Source organism: Anabrus simplex, chromosome 6 (assembly GCF_040414725.1).
Source record: "Anabrus simplex isolate iqAnaSimp1 chromosome 6, ASM4041472v1, whole genome shotgun sequence".
NCBI lineage: Eukaryota > Metazoa > Arthropoda > Insecta > Orthoptera > Tettigoniidae > Anabrus > Anabrus simplex.
The window spans coordinates 90,898,280-90,916,775 of NC_090270.1; the positions used below are offsets into that span (position 1 = coordinate 90,898,280).

The window sequence follows — 18,496 nt, forward strand, 5'->3', positions numbered from 1 at the left end:
AATATTTTATTTTACAATTTGCTTTACGTCGCACCAACACAGATACGTCTTATGGCGACGATGGGATAGGAAAAGCCTAGGAGTGGGAAGGAAGGGGTCGTGGCTTTGAGGTACAGCCCCAGCATTTGCCTGGTGTGAAAATGGGACACCACGGAAAAGTTAGTAATGATGATTTTACAATAAACTGCACTAAAATCAAGGAGACTATCAAGAGACATATATAATCCTGTTGCAGATAATTTTGTGATGATTCAGTTTGTTGTAGTAGTTTGGGTTTGCTCATTGGTTTTTTTTTTTTTAAGTTTGTTTGGGCCGCCTGAGGACCACGGTGTTGTTGTTATTGTTTTCGATGGTTGCCGCTTGTGGTGTTCTTAATGGTAGGTTGCTTTTTTCTTGGTACCTTGACCTTTCCTGTTGGCCCAGTAATCTTTCATTTTCTTGCTGAACTTTATTTTGTGTTCCTCGGACCATTTCCTGGTCTCTTTGTGGTTATTTCTGTAAGGGATGTTCGGTAGGGTCTGATTTTGATAGTTGAGCAGTAGTTGCTTCTGTTAGTTATTATGGCGTGATTACAGTAAAGCCTTGTTAATTCAAAGTCATTGGGATGCAGAAATCAGACTTTGAATTACGTCAGCTCGTAATTCAGAAATGCCAACTGTTGCTGTGTCACAAAATATTCTAAGACCCATTACTGCATGTAATGTTGATTCAGAGTTTAAGCCTTTCAAATGACATGGAAGAAAACTATTTTCATAATGTATCCAACAAGGTGCATGTACATTATTCAAATAATGTACAGTGAAACCTCATTAGTACGTTCCTAATTAACACGTTTTCCTGCTTAGCACGTCGTAAATTCGAACTCCCAATTCTCATCATATTTAATGTAATATAAAAATGCTTTGCTTATCGCGTCACAAATTTTCGCTATTACCACTTAGAATCTATTAAAGAACTATTTAAAATAGTTTTTACTTGAGTCCACTTTGTCAATACACCTTATAATGATAGAAAACTACCGTATAATCTCGAATAGCACCCGCCACCAAATAAGACCCGCACCCTTATTTTGAAAGAACAAAATTAAGAAAAAGAAGTGAAGTCAAAATTATTTACAATCTTTACTAACACCCATCAAATGATTAGAAAATACAAATAAAAGTAAACATTTCCAGAACGATATCCAACGAGTTCATTCATCATCATCATCATCATCATCATCATCATCTTCATCAGTACCAACTTTGGAACTTTCATCACCATCACCTTCCCACAAAATGTCATCATCGCTGCCATCCATAGCATTAGAAATGCTACATTTCCTGAAGCTCTTCCGTATGAGGTCTCCAGGGATATGATTCCATGCCGTCAAAATCCATGAACACAGCAGCTGAAGTTCCGGGCGCTGAATGCGCCAGTTGGCATCAGTGTGTGATTATCAGCCGCCATCCATTCTGTATAGAGCTGTTTCAAGGCTGCTTTAAATGGACAGTTCACGCAGACATCCAGTAGCTGTAGCATAGACATCATCCCATCCGGAATGACTGCTAGGTCGGTTTTCCCATCCTTGATATGTTTCTTCACAGCGTCTGTTGTGTGGCCGTGGTAACTGTCGAGAACAAGGAGAACGAGCAGGCTCTTTTGTCCAAATAATGAACCAGGGCGACGTTGCCAGACACACTTTACGCAGTCTTCCACAAGTGAACTGTCCATTCAGCCGGAGTTCTGAAATCTGACGATAACACCAGTGGGTAGTTTTTTAGGAAGCGTCTTTTGGTTGAGAACAATGTACAGCGGCAATTTTTTTTCCGTCGGCGACAATCCACAACATTACCGTACACCGTTGTTTTTCATTACCACCTGTTCTAATGGTAACACTTTTTGCACCCTTAACATTCACAGTCCTGTCCACTGGATTTCAGAGTTCTATGATCACCACTACAGGTTAACAGTACATTTTTCTTCTTTCTCCAATCGTGAATACACAACTCGTCAATATCGCATTATCTACTGGCGGCACGATTTCCAATAATTTCGGCTTCCCGAACTACTGGTATTTTCAGTTCCTCACTCACAGTAAAAGATCGCAAACGCTTTGAGGAATTCATGTTAATACTCTGAGAACGTGCGTGAGACTGACGCCAAGCGCGGAAGTAGCGTATACTGAGAACGGAGAGAGCAGTTGCCAAGCCCCACATGTCTATATACTTGTGCTTTTAGATATTTCCACTTAAAGTAGACAAACTCATCAAACATTTCAATTCACTCACGCACGCACGCACTCACTCACTCACTCACTCACTCACTCACTCACTCACTCCATAAGGCTTCTGAGGGATGTGAAGTTCCCGTAAAAAAGAAACAATAAAACTTTTGTATCCACCTATTCGTTACATTAAAAGCAATTATAAAATTAGGATCTCATCCTTATTTTATTGCTTAAATTGTTCATCTCTCTTCCCAGTTATCAATTTGGAGGGTCCAGCATACCTTGTTGATCTCCTTCTTTTAGGTGCTTCGGGGTCTTCCTGAAGGTCTTTTCCCATTAACACATTGCGGACGGGAGATGAGTTCACTCGTGTTTGGCTGGCCGAGCGTTGTGGACGGGAGACGAATTAACTTGTCTTTGCGAGACGTGTACGTTCGGTGACATTTGTTGAAACCTCTGAAACTATCTGGTCAAGGTCTAGAATATCAAAGCTTTTGCTTATTCCATGCTAGCTTTGTTTTATGTTCTTCTTCTGTTTTATGATTCATTTGCTAAGTTTTCCGACCTTGTATTTACATCATTCAAGGAGCCATGTGGTGGGTAAGATGGCGCTTCCCAGACTGAACACGAGCGTAGATGCAGACGAGATTTTTAATGAATTATATGCGGATAAGTATTCAGATTGCCTCAGTGATGTTGACGACCGTGAGTTCGATGTTGATAGCTATTCTGACAAAAGTGTCTCTGTTCATAATAATGATGTGTGCCCTTCAAAACAGCGTGAAGTAGTGGTGGTCAAGAACGAGGCTGAAAGTGATGTAGTGAGTGTAAATTGAAGTGATATGTCTATTTCTTCTGACGAATGGGTAGAAAATAAATTTCTTTGATGAATGGGTAGAAAATAATAGTTCACTGACTTTAAAGGATTTCCCAGGAGTTCCTGGCATAACGGTAAGACTTGATGAGCCTCAAAACATTGACGAAGTAGAAGGGCTTATTTTTTGTTATGATTTCTTTGAACTTGTTGCCGATCAGACGAACCTTTATCCAGTGAACTACTTCATTACACAAAATATCCCCTAAGGACTTGAAGTGGCCTGATGTAACGAGTTGTGTATTGGGAAAATGGTTTGCTTTGTTTATATTGACGAGACAGGTAAAAGAATCATGTTGGAAAGACTACTGGTCAACTGATCCCCTCAAAATTTGCTGTGTGTCCTTTCACGGAAGCCATTGCTACACAGCCTACCACACTAGGAAATATTATTAGGGCTCTTACCAAAGGTCTCCAGTAAATTTCACCATAATCAGTAGAAGGTTAGTGAAGTTAGATTAATTTGTTCATGTGCATGCACTGTAGCAGTAAGTTACACAGAAAATGGCCAGGCACAGGGGTTGAGCAGTGTGATGAGCACCTGGTCCGCAATGTGTTAAGACTACTGGTACTCTGTTATCCTGCATCCTCAGTACATGTCCAGCCCAGCGCAGTCTGTTGGATTCTATCACACCCATTATAGTGTGTTGTTGAGAGAGGGTGTAAATCTCATAATTGGATCTTTTCTGCCAGCTTCCTGACCGAGGCAGTAAGGGCGTGGTCAGTTCGCCCGGAAGGACGTGGGTTCGAATCCCCGTCAGGAATTCATAAAATTTAAGAAACGGGATTTCCACTTCCAGAGGTGCACATGATCCTGAGGTTCACTCAGCCTACACCAAAAATAAGTACTAGGTTAATTTCCGGGGGGCAAAGGCGGCCGAGTGTAGAGCTAACCACTCTACCCAATCAAGTGCAGAGGTTACGGATAGTGCAAGCCTTTACCTTCCACCCCTCCAAGGGCCTTCATGGCCTGTGCGGAGATGACTTTGCTTTGAGAGATAGGATCAAACAATGGGCCAAATATTTAACTATAAACTTAATTCTCAAAGACTTGCAACTACTGCTGCTCTTTCATGGTTATACTCCATGTAAGAAGATGTATAATATTAGAAGGATCCCCCTTTCAATACTTCGTTGTAAGTTGAACTAAAAAGAAGTCACAACTTGTTTATTGGGACCGGTTTCGACACATTACAAGTGTCATCATCAGCCAAATAGTAAAGTAGGTCAAGATATAAAGATCTTAAAACAACTAATACATTGAACACAGGCAAAAAATTAACATTGATTCATATCGTAGCAATTCAGTTAATGTCCAAAACACAATGGTCGCAGTCAAGAGAGTAAACAGAACATCATTGTCTTGCACCGAAAACAAATATAGTTGAAGTTCACAAGCAGGTCAAGTATGCACTTATATAGAGTCGTTGCTAGGCAGGTCTTGTGAACTTCAACTATATTTGTTTTCGGCGCAAGACAATGATGTTCTGTTTACTCTCTTGACTGCGATCATTGTGTTTTGGACATTAACTGAATTGCTACGATATGAATCAATGTTAATTTTTTTGCCTGTGTTCAATGTATTAGTTGTTTTAAGATCTTTATATCTTGCCCTACTTTACTATTTGGCTGATGATGACACTCGTAATGTGTCGAAACCGGTCCCAATAAACAAGTTGTGACTTCTTTTTAGTTCAACTTACAACGAAGTATTGAAAGGTGGATCCTTCTAATATTATACATCTTCTTATTTCTCTATTCAATATGGAACGATCATGAAGTTTTTAACTTTAAATTATACTCCATGTCTCGGAACCATACATAAGTACTGGTTGAATAATTGTATTTTAGATAATCACTTTTTGCATTCCTTGTTAAAAACTTGGAGCCTAATATAGGACTCATACAGTAAAATGCCTTATTTGCATTCTTAATTCTAGCTTGGTGTTCCTGTTGCCATTACAATTCTTTGTTTTAAATGTTCATAGCATGATTCAAACATCATCATTCCTTCCTCCAGAAAAACAATTTACCGCTTCATGCAGTTTTTTGCAAGAGACCAGTGGTATATTTATTTCTCTGTGGTCATTGTTTTTAAAAGGAATCTTTATTTTCCTCCCCAAATATAGGATTTGTACTCGGTGATGATTCGTGGTCCAGAGAAGACCCCTTATGAAGATGGGCTCTTCTTTTTTGACTTCCAACTGTCAGCTGAGTATCCAAAGGCTCCCCCTCTTTGTCACTACATAAGTTATTGCAGTGATCGTCTCAATCCTAATCTTTACGAGGATGGAAAGGTGTGCGTGAGTCTACTGGGTACTTGGAGTGGCAAAGGAACTGAAGTATGGACCCTCAACTCCAACTTGCTGCAAGTGATCATCTCCATTCAGGGTGAGGTACACCAAAATAAATAAAGTTACATGATCCTGTTATGAGTGCTTTATTTCATTTTTTGTTTTATGCTGGTGATTGCCTATTAAGAAAAGAAAGACACTAAAGCAAACAAAGAATTTATATCCTCTGATATCCTTTCATTATTTCATTGCTCTTCAGAACTGATCCTGTAATTTATGATTTCTATTATTTTCGTAGTGCTTTATGAGGTTTGACTGGGCAAATATGATCATATTGCTATGTGTAAAGAAGCAAATTTGAATACGTAGTAGTAAAACTGTTGTTTTTCAAGGAACTCTGCTAAGAAGTTTTTCATGGGGCCACCCAAAAAATGTTCTTAAACATTGAACCTCTTTAGAAGGGGGTAATTGTAATGCCTGGGGGGTAATGCCTACCTTGAAATACACGTGAAACTCACAGCCAACAGATTTTATTTGTGAAAAATATCTAAATAGGCGCTGCTAAAAGAAAAGGCACAATATTAACATTTGGTTATCATGACATATATTTTTAGAGATAAAGTAACATTATTGGACATACTGTATTCTAAAAATATTTGATAAGAGAACCGAACTTATAATTTTTGTGCGTGTTGGGACGCTACATTACCGATAACAGTTTCATAGATTTTATTCGATACTAGCTGATGTACCCATGCTTCGTTACGGAATTCTACATTGTATACAGAATTCTAGGTTAGGTAGTGTTCACGTTGTGAGTAAGATTGTATTAAATTGCATAGCTCTTAACTTTTCCGTAGAAATGCAGCGGGGAAATCACGAAACATGTTTTCTTATGTGAAGACTGGGTTAGGGAATTTTCATTGTAATGGTAGGCCCTCTTGCCTACCATCAGTCACAGTCAAGTTGGGGAGTTTTCATTATAATGGCCGACACTCTCTACGTGTCTTTTTACATCCTCAGAAAAACTGTCTTAGTGGTTGTCCCAACTGAAATCAACATAGGTCATTACAATGGTGCCAGTAGGAATGCCGCAATTAAAAGCAATGCTATCATATGAAATACTTGATCAAATGAAAAACCACACATTTCCTCACTTGTAACGAACGGTACTACGCTGCCGATCTAACAGTCAAATTTTCTAGAGCTGGAATGACCAGGCCGTAGACAGCCGTGAGCCGTAAACACACTTCAAATTTCTGGGGGGGAAGGGAATAGTGCAGAGTCCCAAGACGAAATCTATGCCCTTTTACTCACCTGTTTCATAGGAGTACCTAATGAAATTGAAATAAATGGTAAGGAGATTCCACCTATTCAATACCAAAGAATAAGAAATGTAGTGAATTACATTCTCATTTAATAATAATTAGAAATGGTACCGGTTTCGACCCTAGTCCAGGTCATCATCAGCCGATTAAGAAATGGAAAACAATGCATAGGATCAGTAGAAGAGGCAATATGAAAAGGAAATGAACGGGGGTAGACACTGTAAAACTTAGAAGAAGTAAAATACAAGTCATTCAAAAGAAAAACAGTGCGCAATTCTCTTAGCGGCAAAATCTCAATTCACTACACTGGCGGAAGAGAAAACTATCTGACTTGGAGGTTAATTTTTCCTCCAAGCCAGAGGAGAAACCTCTTCGTTGCTAATTTCTAATAAAATGAATGTAGAATTGAATAAAAGTGAAAAGGAAGAAGCTTTTCTTAAGAAACAGCTCTTTCCAGGATTGAATTTTGAGTTATTTAGTGAATTGTGGTGCTATAATTTGGAATAGGCCAAAATTGTAATTCTAGACCAGGTCATAAGCGAGCCTCTGCCATTATTCCATTAAATGTGCACACTGATCATTCCAATCAGTGCGTCAGAGTAGGGATTGAATACCTGGAATACTATGATGACCCAGTGTGTTACATGCCAGCAGTATCAGAAAATGTATAAACCGAAGCAGTGGCATGCTAAAGTAGAAAGTTATCTAACTCCCAAGATATTTCCCGCCAATATTCAGGCAGGCTGTTATACTTGGTTTGGAGCAGTAATCCCATCTATCGGAGATAAGTGGCAGCATAAGAGACAAGGAACATCACAACAAACAGTGGTCAACGTAATGTTATTGTTGATCAATTTTATGAGCTTTTCTTATTGTAGGCCTTCACATTTCGTTTTCTTCAAACTCTGAAATACCACTCTCATCATAGTCGGTACAGTAAAATTGTATTCTCTATCAATTCTGTACTTTTCGATAGGACCAATAGCCTAATATACCGGTATGTATTTAAAAATGACATTTTAGGCGCCTTCCCCTAAACTACCATTTCATCCAAGGTGAATAAAATTGTTTATAGCTTAGACTGTAGTTCCTTATTCCCTGACTCTATACTGATGTTCATGAAATTGTTTCGCCATTTTCTCATGGCTCGTCGTCGATATTCATTGATATGGACAAATTCATGAATATCTCTGTTATCGTAGCCGGTACGGTAAAAATGTATACGGCATAAAAGATAGGAAATTTAATTCTATATAACTTTAGTTATGTAGTATTTATCAATAGGACCAATAATAACTTAAATATCTGAGAATTTAATTCCAGGCCTTCCCCTAAACTACCTTTCACTCAGCGTGAAGAAAACAAATTATAGCCTAGATTGTACTGGCTCATTCCCCGACTTTACGTACCAATTTCATTTAAATCTCTTCAGCCGTTTTCTCGTGACGCATGTACATACTGACATTTAAAGATAAAAATTTCATGATGTTCTGTATTGAACTGTATCACAATTAAATTGAAATAACAAATAACATGGTTCAACCTATTCAATACAAGTAAATAAGAAATGTAGTGTTACATTCTTATTTAATTATAAGCGGAAGCGGTACTGGTTTCGACCACCAATCTGGGTCATCATCATCCGAATAAAAATACAAAAACAATGCATAGGAAAACAAGAAATTAAAGGATGAGTCTTTCACAAAAAAAGTTGAAGAAGCAATATAAGATCATGGGGATTAGCACTGCACGCTTTTAAATTGTAAAATCTAGAAGAATAGTGTCAGTCGCTTATATGAAGTAAGGCACAATCTTTTGAAGAGTAGCAAAACACGCAATGTTCGGCACTATGCCTCAAAATGTTTACAAGAAGAGGTGAACAATTAAGTGAGCCAGCCTGCAAGTAAGAATGTGATTCGCCTCAAGATATGACAGAATACATAACTGATTTCAGAGGATAGTTTATATTTTCTTGTGTTTAGTTAAATTTCAGAATATTCCCATGTAAATTCGTAGCAAGGTGGTTATAATTTCTCTATGTGCACTTGAAATGTTTTCATGATGCTTATATGGTTAAGCCTCTGGAGTGATACTACAATTTTTTCAGATTGGAATTATACACTTTCACGTAGTATCGGATTTCAAAAAATAACAAATGAGTAAGCCGTAGTGTGGATATCATCCACGAAAACGCTTGTTTTGTACAAACTTATTGCGATTTCATACCAATTTTAATGTGTATGGGTTTTCCCCTGACTTTTACGAAAATTTGGATATAATGACAATCCACTATAACGAGTAAATTTTTTACTGTTGTGAATTCTTGCTATAACAGACTTCTACTGTAGTTCAGAACATCAGTGATGGCTGTGATCTGGAAGTATGATGACGTGAGTTTACCTTGAGGACAGGCTCCCAGGAGTATTTTGAAATCTCTGTGGCAACACCGATATAGGCTACCGTCCTGAGACCTGCCTGGTATACGTCATACAGGAGTCATCCTGATACCCCCTCCAATCACTGCATGATAGACCTTCACAGATCGTCACCATAAGACCTATCTGTGTCGGTGCGACGTAAAACCACTTTAAGAAAAAAACCTGTATGGTCCCATATCCACAAGTTTGCTGGTGTATAGTGCTTGTAGAGGAGCACACATTTTCCATTATGTTATTTCATTGCCCAGTTCTAGAAAGCTTTAAGTCCCAACACTTTCCTCACCTTGAGAGTGTCTATCAGGCTCAGTCGACCATGAATTGCCTCACTTTCCTTTACATTTAATGCTGTAGGACTTGATGAAATCTCTTCAGAAAACTGCCTTGCTGAATTTAGGAAAGAGTTACAGTGAAACCTCGATAGTGCATTTCTCATTAACACGTTTTCCCCGCTTAGCACATCATAAATTTTCATCGTATTAAATCTACATAAAAATAACTCATATCATGTCGCAAATTTTCGCTATTACCACTTAGTACGATCATATTTTTCCTAGCCCTGAAAATGTTATTTGTCATCCGTTGTGAAAGAAACATGATTTCCACAGAGCTCGATAGCTGCAGGCGGTTAAATGCGGCCAGTATCCAGTTCAGGAGATAGTGGGTTCGAACTCCACTGTCGGCAGCCCCGAAGATGGTTTTCTGTGGTTTCCCATTTTCACACCAGGCAAATACTGGGGCTGTACATTATCCAAGGCCTTAATGCCACTTCCTTCCCACTCCTAGCCCTTCCTATCCCATTGCCGCCGTAAGACCTATCTGTGTCGGTGCGATGTAAAGCGCCTCGTAAAAAAATAAACGTGATTTCCAACTCGGGTAATAGCAGTCGCCACAGTTGCATGATTACAGGAAGAGGTGTTGAATTCCTGAACTTCACAGGATAAGTTGCACTTTCGGGGAGCAAGCCGTTAGCCCCAGGAATATTCAAATTTGCTTGCCGGTTAGCACCAAGCGTGTTTGTGCTTGTATTTTGCATTTCATTCAGAAGAATTTATTTTGTGTTTGTGGATGTGGACAAATTTGTGAAATTCCTTACTAATGAACACAAAAGTAAAACCCATCAGAAAGTGGACTCAATCTCTGTGGCTCAGGTGGCAGCGCACCGGCTTCTCACCGCTGGGTTCCGTGGTTCAAATCCCGGTCACTCCATGTGAGATTTGTGCTGGACAAAGCGGAGGCGGGACAGGTTTTTCTCTGGGTACTCCAATTTTCTGTGTCATATTTCATTCCAGCAACACTCTCCAGTATCATTTCATTTCATCTGTCATTCATTAATCATTGCCCCAGAGGAGTGTGACAGGCTTCTGCAGCTGGCACAAATCCTATCCTCGCCACTGGATGGAGGTTTCATTCATTCCATTCCTGACCCGGTCGAATGACTGGAAACAGGCTGTGGATTTTCGTTTTCAGAGAGTGACTGGTGTCCACATCTTTAAGCACACAGAGGTTGTGAATGTTGAACTTGCACCTTGAAGTTTCGTCTCAATCACTCGAGTTTTGTTGTCTTCAAAATGGTGGCCGAAGTCATTCCTTCTGGTCGCACATGGTGGAGTATAACCTCCAGTTCATTGCGTAAGAGTGTGACCGGAAAATAATTCTTAATAGTCCACTGCTCCAAAATAAAAGGCTTTTTTAAACATTTGTTTTAGAAAGAGGGTGATCTGCAATAATACTACTGTAATTTTATTGACCCCGCTGCACGTTTTAATGTGTTGTCTGGTATTTATTACTCCTTTCAGTATACTTGTTATTTTATAAACACTAGCGGAAAAGGTTTTCATATTTGTTCTCTAGTTTTTTTCACACCTTTTAATACTTTCCTCTCATCTTTAGAAATTCTAAATACAGTAGAAGTTCACAATAGCGAGTACGGTATATAACGAGAACTCCGTTATAGCGATAATTTCTTTATGTCCCTTCAAAATCCCTATATTAAACTGTGTGTCGTCCTTCGGTTACAGGGAGAGACCTATCACTGACGCATCCGTTATTACGAGCGATTAAGTGCGCGTGATTTTTTCCGTTCCCAATATTTATGCACCCCAGCGATTATATTGCATGCGATCGATTACCTTCGGTATCGTTTCCTCCCTATGTTCACTAGCGAGTTCTCTCGTCGACATTCGAAAGCGATGTCGGAGTCAATTAGTAATACCCGTTGACTACTGTTCCGTAAAGAAAATTCGAAATAAAAGAGGACAATTTCGTAATAAATGTGTAAATAACATGTCCGATAACGGTTGCCAACTCGTTAAAAGTAAAGGCTGACTAAATAGCCGCTTAATTTTAAGGCTAAATACTGCAATTTAGTAAGAATGGGATACACCTCGAGATATGGTAAGAGTGCATAATTGATTTCAGAGGTCAGTTTATATTTTCTCGCGCCTCGTTAAATTATGGAAAAGGTATTATAAAAATTTATAGCAAAAAGGTTATCATTTCTCTACTGGCGCTTGAAGTGTGTTTTCATCATATGTATAATACGGATAAGTTAGGATAGGTGAAGCTGTATGAATAAGAAAACTGAAACGTTTGCCACAAAATGCGATCGATGATCTTCGGTACGGTATAGTTTTCTCACCATGTGCATTTGCGAGCGCTCTCGTCGACATTCAAAGGCGATGTTGGAGTCGATTAGTAATACCCGTCGACTGCTATTCTAAAAAAAAAATCGAAATGAAAGAGGATAACACGTTTTCGTAATAAATGCGTAAATAACGTGGCCGATAGCAGTTGTTAACTCGTTTAAAATAGACTGAACTAAACGATCTCTTAATTTTAATGTTACATTTGGAAATTAATTAAGAATGTGATACACCTCAAGATATGGCAGAGTACATCACTGATTTCAGAGGATAGTTCATATCTTTTCGCATCTAGTTAAATTTCGGAAAGGCTATTTACAAGTAAATTTATAGCGAGGAGGTTATCATTTCTCTACATGCGTTTCAAATATGTTTTCATGATACATATACGGTTAGGTTAGGTGACACTGTTTGAAGAAGAAAACTGAAGTGTTTGCCACAGAAACCTCTGGAGTGATACTGTATTTCTCCGAATCCAAGATGCCGATTTTTTTTATCTCATGCGAAAACTCAAGGGTTATCTTGCATTCGCAGCCTAACAATAAGTTGATGGATACCACTGGCAACTACCGCAGTAACTATGCTGCTTCTTTTCACCCCAGCACGCGCACACGCGCACACGCACGCACACACACACACGCGCGCGCACTCACACAAAACTCGTTGACAATAAACGACCGCCTCTTTATTATACATCGCTAGCTGCGACAACCGGTTGTACAGTGCCTGTGTGTACCGTCACTGGATCTTGGGAAATAGTGAAGAGAGAATGACGTCTATTAGCCTCTACAAAAACATTTCTCAAATCTGCAGAATGACATCAAAACATGCCTGCCTTCCAATTCTTAGACAGGCCGGCTACTCAGTGGCCGACTTATAATGCGTCTATTGAACTTGACGCTTAATAAAATGAAGTTTTATATTTTCGTGATAGATAGTCCTATTGTAAAGCTACGTGGAAAAGGTATTGCCGGCAAATTTTCAACGGGTTCTTGTCGATATTATAATGCCAATTTATAAGTTAATGGTTATTAAACACTCGGAAATGTAGAATAATGTGCAGCCTCAAGAAAATACAGCATAAGCCTAACTAAAGCCAATATTTGATGTTAGCGTGAAGACAAAGAGCTAAAAAATGCGTACTGTACAAAAAAATGCATTCAGTGGTCCGCAACAAGGGCGCTTTAAAGAAATCGAAGATGAAATTGTGAGGTATGTGCACGAAAATCGCAAGGGCGGAATGGCCATACTGTGGCGCAATAAACTCGTTCGTTGACTTTCAACGTCCGTGATTAGGCCTATATATAGCTAGCCAGCAAGCGAGATGTGGATGTAGCGGTAGCCGGTTATATCTGACGATGAGTAAAAGTAACAGTTTTATAGACAGCAAGAATAATTTCCTGATGGATCGTCGTATTGTAGGGACACATGGAATTGGTATTGCCGGCAAATTTTAAACGGGTTCTCTTCGGTATTATGATGCTGATTATAATGGTCGTTAAATCCGTGGAAATAAAGAATAATTGTGCAGCCGAAAAAAAAAATCGGCATGACGAAAGCCAATGTTCAGCGTCTAAAAATAGTCTGAAATGTGTGGGCCTACTGTTCAACAAAGGCATTCATATCATTTTACGAAATACTTTTTGAGCCTGATTTAAATTTATGGAAGGAAAAAGTGGGCTTCGTCTTGGATTTGGAGAAAAACTATACTATATTTTTTCAGAATGAAATTACACATACACTTTCACGTAGTATCGAATTTCGAAAAATAAAAAGTAAGCTGCAGTGTGGATATTATCTGCGGAAACGCAAGTTTTGAACAAACTGATTGCAGTTTCATACCGAATTTTAATGTGTATAGGTTTTCCCGACTTTTATACAAAAATCGGATAAAACGACAATCCGCTATAGCGAGTAAATTTTTCGCTGTTATGAATTTTCGCTATAACGGACTTCTACTGTATAATTTTCACTGTACCTGCGGGTGTACAATGTAAAATGCCATGTCGGAAAAAATTTTGAGTAGTGTTTCCATATCCCTGTTGGATAGATTTTATTCGTATATTCAGTAGTACATTTTCTCATTTAACGCTTTCTTTTTCCTTTTCCCCAGCAGAAACGTCTTAATGAGGTTTTACTGTATTCGATAGCGGTAAAATATTACAAGAGTTGGTTTGTTGTTACTGCACCTCCCATTTAGAACAAAATAGACCCAAACCCTTGAAGTTCGTCTCTGCACATACCATGCTTTTGGGTTATCTGCAGGTAGCTGTAACGATTCCTTAAGAGCACCTCTGACCAATGTTTCAGCATTAATAAACTTGCTTGGAATTTCATTTTGTGGTATTGTCTGGAATGGGTCTACAGAGGGGTCCAGAAAAATGTAGACACACATTGATAGTAAATACTAATGGAACAAAATGAATGACATACCGTGTAATTCTTGCAGGGGGGGGGGGCGAAGGTTATTTTGTGTGTTCAAAGTGACCCCATTAGCAGCCAAACAACGTCAATGCCGCTGAACTGCTGATGAACCATGGCTGTCAACGTTGCTGGTGTGATAGCTGCACTGGACGCCTCGATTGTCTCTCGTAGCTTGTTCAGTGTACGGTTGATCGGCTTACCCCACTTCACGTGCACCCTGATTCACAGATTTTTTAGGTGACCTAGTAAAATGTTGCAGCACAGCAGCGCTGGAAGTTGGAATTGTTGATGTTTTTGGTTGGCCAGACCTTTTCTTATGCACATCCTGAAGAGTACCGTCGGCTTCAAATTTATCCCGAATACGATAAATTGTTGTACATATTGGTGGCCGAATTCTGTACACATTACGCCATTGCCGTTGTACATCCATGTTTTCGTACTTCCAGTACAACTTCAATACGGCCTTGCATTGCTCAAACGACAATCTTACTTTATTCATTGCTGCACTGTCATCTGCTGGAAAACATGCGCCGAGATTGTCGCGCCATTCACATCACCATCATCTGTTGAGAAAACAACGGACTATGCTACTGTGCAAGATTTGCAGTGATATGTCATTTTATTCCAAAGATATTAACTATCAAGGAGTGTCTACATTTTCCTGGACCCGTCTGTATCAAACTAGGACATATTGAGCTGTTTAAGATGACTAATTTTTGTTCAGCTTGAAGTAGGGGTAATGAAATGAGCAGTTCAAGATTGGCTTTTAGAGTGCTTAATTTCGTTGCAGAATTTGCCTGCTCGGTGTCTATGATCGTTAAAGTTTGAAGTGTATATGGTCTGACACCATGGTTAGCGGTTTGAGTCCCATTGGTTGAAAGACTTTTTACCATCAGAATGTTGGCCGACAGGGTAGGAGAGGTGGTGGTATACGATTTCTAATCACTAGATTGCATGCCAAAAGCCCGGCTTCAATTGTAAACCTCTCTGCAATGCTCTTATGGATTGAAGGCATGTGATGCCGTTGATGGCAATTTATCTGTTGGATGGGGATGTAAAGCCTCAAGCAGACCCCTTGGTGCTTTTCGATGAGAATAGGCTTCATGCTGGCACCAGGTTTCACCCTCTCCCTATCATATTATGTCACATCATTCATTTCATCTCATTAACTCTTCTAATGAGGTTGACAGCAGGAAGGGCATATGATTGTAAAAACTTGCTACAAAGATTCATCTCTCTTCATACCCAGCAAAACTGAATTGTTCTTACGTCTCTGAGATGCAACCTGCGTGATGTTGCTGTTTTGAAGAATGATAATTAGGTTCACGAGCTTGATTGATTTCTGATGACTATGACCAATATTATTGAATACTTTCCTAATATTCAGGAAGATTAGACACATTTACCTTCTTCATTTTGGCTTGTCGTAAAATGGAATCTAATACTACAGTACATATTTGATGTGTGTACCCAGTGCTCTTTTCTTTGTAACAACCACGAGAAATTTCTTGCAGTGTTTCCAGTACTAGTTGGCATGTACAGTATGTTCTAAAGTAACTTGCCGGTATGGTGATTTCTTTTCTCATTGTGTAAATATTCTGGTGGAATCTTTTACTCAAGATTTCATTGAAAGAAAGATGTCCTCCAAATGGGGACCTACAGCAATGTGGGCTGGTGAAAAAACCTCGGAAATGAGCCTGCGGACCAACAGGTAGCCCAACTCCTGGGGGCTTTACAATACTTGGGACACGCTCTCCCTAGGGGCCATGAATATGGAGGGCTCTAACACAGGGTGGTGTGTGAAGACTTCGACATCAACAGCAGAAAAGGTGGACTTTGGTATTGTGATGATGGCAGAAGAAGTTGCACCTGTACTTGGGGATTAATATGAGTACAAATGGTAAATGGCTTCTAAGGCAGAGGAAGATGTTTGGTACCATCTAAATGGCAAGGAAGACGGAAGAATTGCAACGGGGAATATTGGTCTCCATAGGTGAGCAGGCAACTAATCTAAGGGAGTGTACTCTGAAATCAAACCTACCGGAGCTCACAACCTTGGTAGTAACATGATTAGGATGTAACAACCTTAATCCACTCAACACAGTTATCAACTAAAGCATGGAGGACAAACATATGGAAATAATTATCCTAGGTGGTGTCCAGTCCACCGTCACTTCCAGTAACATTTGTGGGCTTTACATTCTGGGGAGCCCACACCACCATGCTACAAGGATGAGTCAGAGCATCCTGAAACCTCTTGCAACAAGATACAGCATAAACAGCCCACCTACTTTGCCATGTTGAATGTCAACTGCCTAGTCAAGATAGGTAAACTGAAGCATGTAACAGACACTTTGACACATCACATTCTGATCAAGGCAGTACAATGAACCAGATATTCCGATGAATGCGCATTCGAATCTCAGGGATACCGGATCCTCAAGGGAAAAGTGGGGCGTTGGAAGATGAAGAACGTCCCTCGTTTGGGGACTGGCTTCATTGTCGGTCACAAAGTATTGGACTCAATTATCGACTTCCATTCGCCTAATAGCAGAGTATCTCTACTATCATTTTGGTGCACCAATAAAGGTCTACACAGTTGTGAATGTACATGCATCATTAACCAGGACAACAAGTGGAATCCTTAAAACACACAAGTTTTGGGAAGAAGTCATAGATACCATTAGCTAGATCCTAGAGTGCCGGACAACCATCTTATTGGGTGATTTTTACACTCAGCTGGGAAAGGAGTGGAAGTATAAACACATAGTTGGGGAAATACCCAGCTTACACATGGACCAACAGAAACGGAGGATGACTTGCTGGACTATAAGACCTTCAATCTAGTAATGAAATGAACGGCTTTCAACTGTCTACCAATGAAGCAGAAGACATTGTCTTAATCGTACAAACTCCTTGGAGAATTTCAGATAGACCATGTGGCCACAGAGAAATACAAAACGTCAGGGTACTAAGAGTGGCCAACCTGGACTATCTCTACAAAATAAAATTTTGGTTCTTACGTAGAAGCACAAGGAGGGCGTGAACACCCAAACTCACTAAGTTCGACATGGACTAACTGAAATCGAGCAAGAAGATTATAGAGAAAATGCAAGCACTAGAAAAAGAGAGTTATGACTGCGACCAAAGTTGCCACAGAAATCGCCCTGGTAATGAAAGGGGAGAAGTACACCTGGTGGACCAGTACCTGCGACCAAGCAATCACACAGTGGCAGGCAGCTTGACTACAATGGAGCTCTCAGAAGTCTCAAGCAAATAGTGATAAGTTCATTGAGCAGCACTGACTAACTGCCAGAATCATTAGACAGGTTAAGCGTCAATACACCCAGGACCAAATAACGCAATTAGATAGACTTTAAGAACAACTCTAGAAACTTTTACAAGACCTTCAAACGAAACCTCAGGCACTAGACTCCACCCAGCCTACACTTCAGGGCACCAGATGGGAACATAGTCTACAATGACAGACAGCTGTCACGTATTGGCCAAATACTTTCAGGATCTCCTCGACTGTGAGTTCCCTAAAACCTCTTTTGTCTACCAAGACAGTCCCAGGCAACCAAACTCTCTCCCCGAAGAAGAAGAAGAAGAAGAAGAAGAAGAAGAAGAAGAAGAAGAAGAAGAAGAAGAAGAAGAAGAAGAAGAAGAAGAAGAAGAAGAAGAAGAAGAAGAAGAAGAAGAAGAAGAAGAAGAAGAAGAAGAAGAAGAAGAAGAAGAAGAAGAAGAAGAAGAAGAAGAAGAAGAACCACCACCACCACCTTAGTTGGATCCACAAGGACGTTCTTGTGCTGAACAGATCCTCAACATGAAGTCGGTATTAATGCAAGTTAAGCTAGCCGACATGCAGTATGTAGTCACCTTCGTTGACTATAAGAAGGCATATGACTCATTAGATTGAACTACCCTCATGAGAATTCTGCAGGAAATGAGCCTTGACAAAAAAAGACCCACAGCCTTATCCAAAAGACCCTGAGTAATACATGATCACGAATGAAGTTCTGAGGAACACTTTCGGAAAGTTTTGATATAAAGACTGGAGTTAGACAGGGAAACGGACTTCCCCCTTCTCTTCAACGTTACTTTGAATAAGGCCATCAGAGAGTAGCAGAAAGAACTGGAAAAACAAAAGATACCAAGATGTATATACCTGGGACACAAAATACTTGATACGAACAGGAAAGGATTGTTGGACAAACTGGAGGTTCAGGAGAGGAAGATCTTGAGAAACATACTAGGACCAATCAAAATAGATGGCGAGTACAGAAG

General features: G+C 39.7%; 1 protein-coding gene across 1 annotated transcript in view; it reads left to right on the forward strand.

Annotated features, from left to right (window-relative positions):
* Positions 1–18,496, forward strand: part of LOC136876122 ((E3-independent) E2 ubiquitin-conjugating enzyme UBE2O) — a 322,520-nt gene that overhangs the window by 260,982 nt on the left and 43,042 nt on the right. The window contains exon 14 of the mRNA XM_067149804.2: positions 5,213–5,474. Coding sequence (XP_067005905.2) covers positions 5,213–5,474 — 262 coding nt within the window. The remainder of the gene's footprint in view (positions 1–5,212; positions 5,475–18,496) is intronic.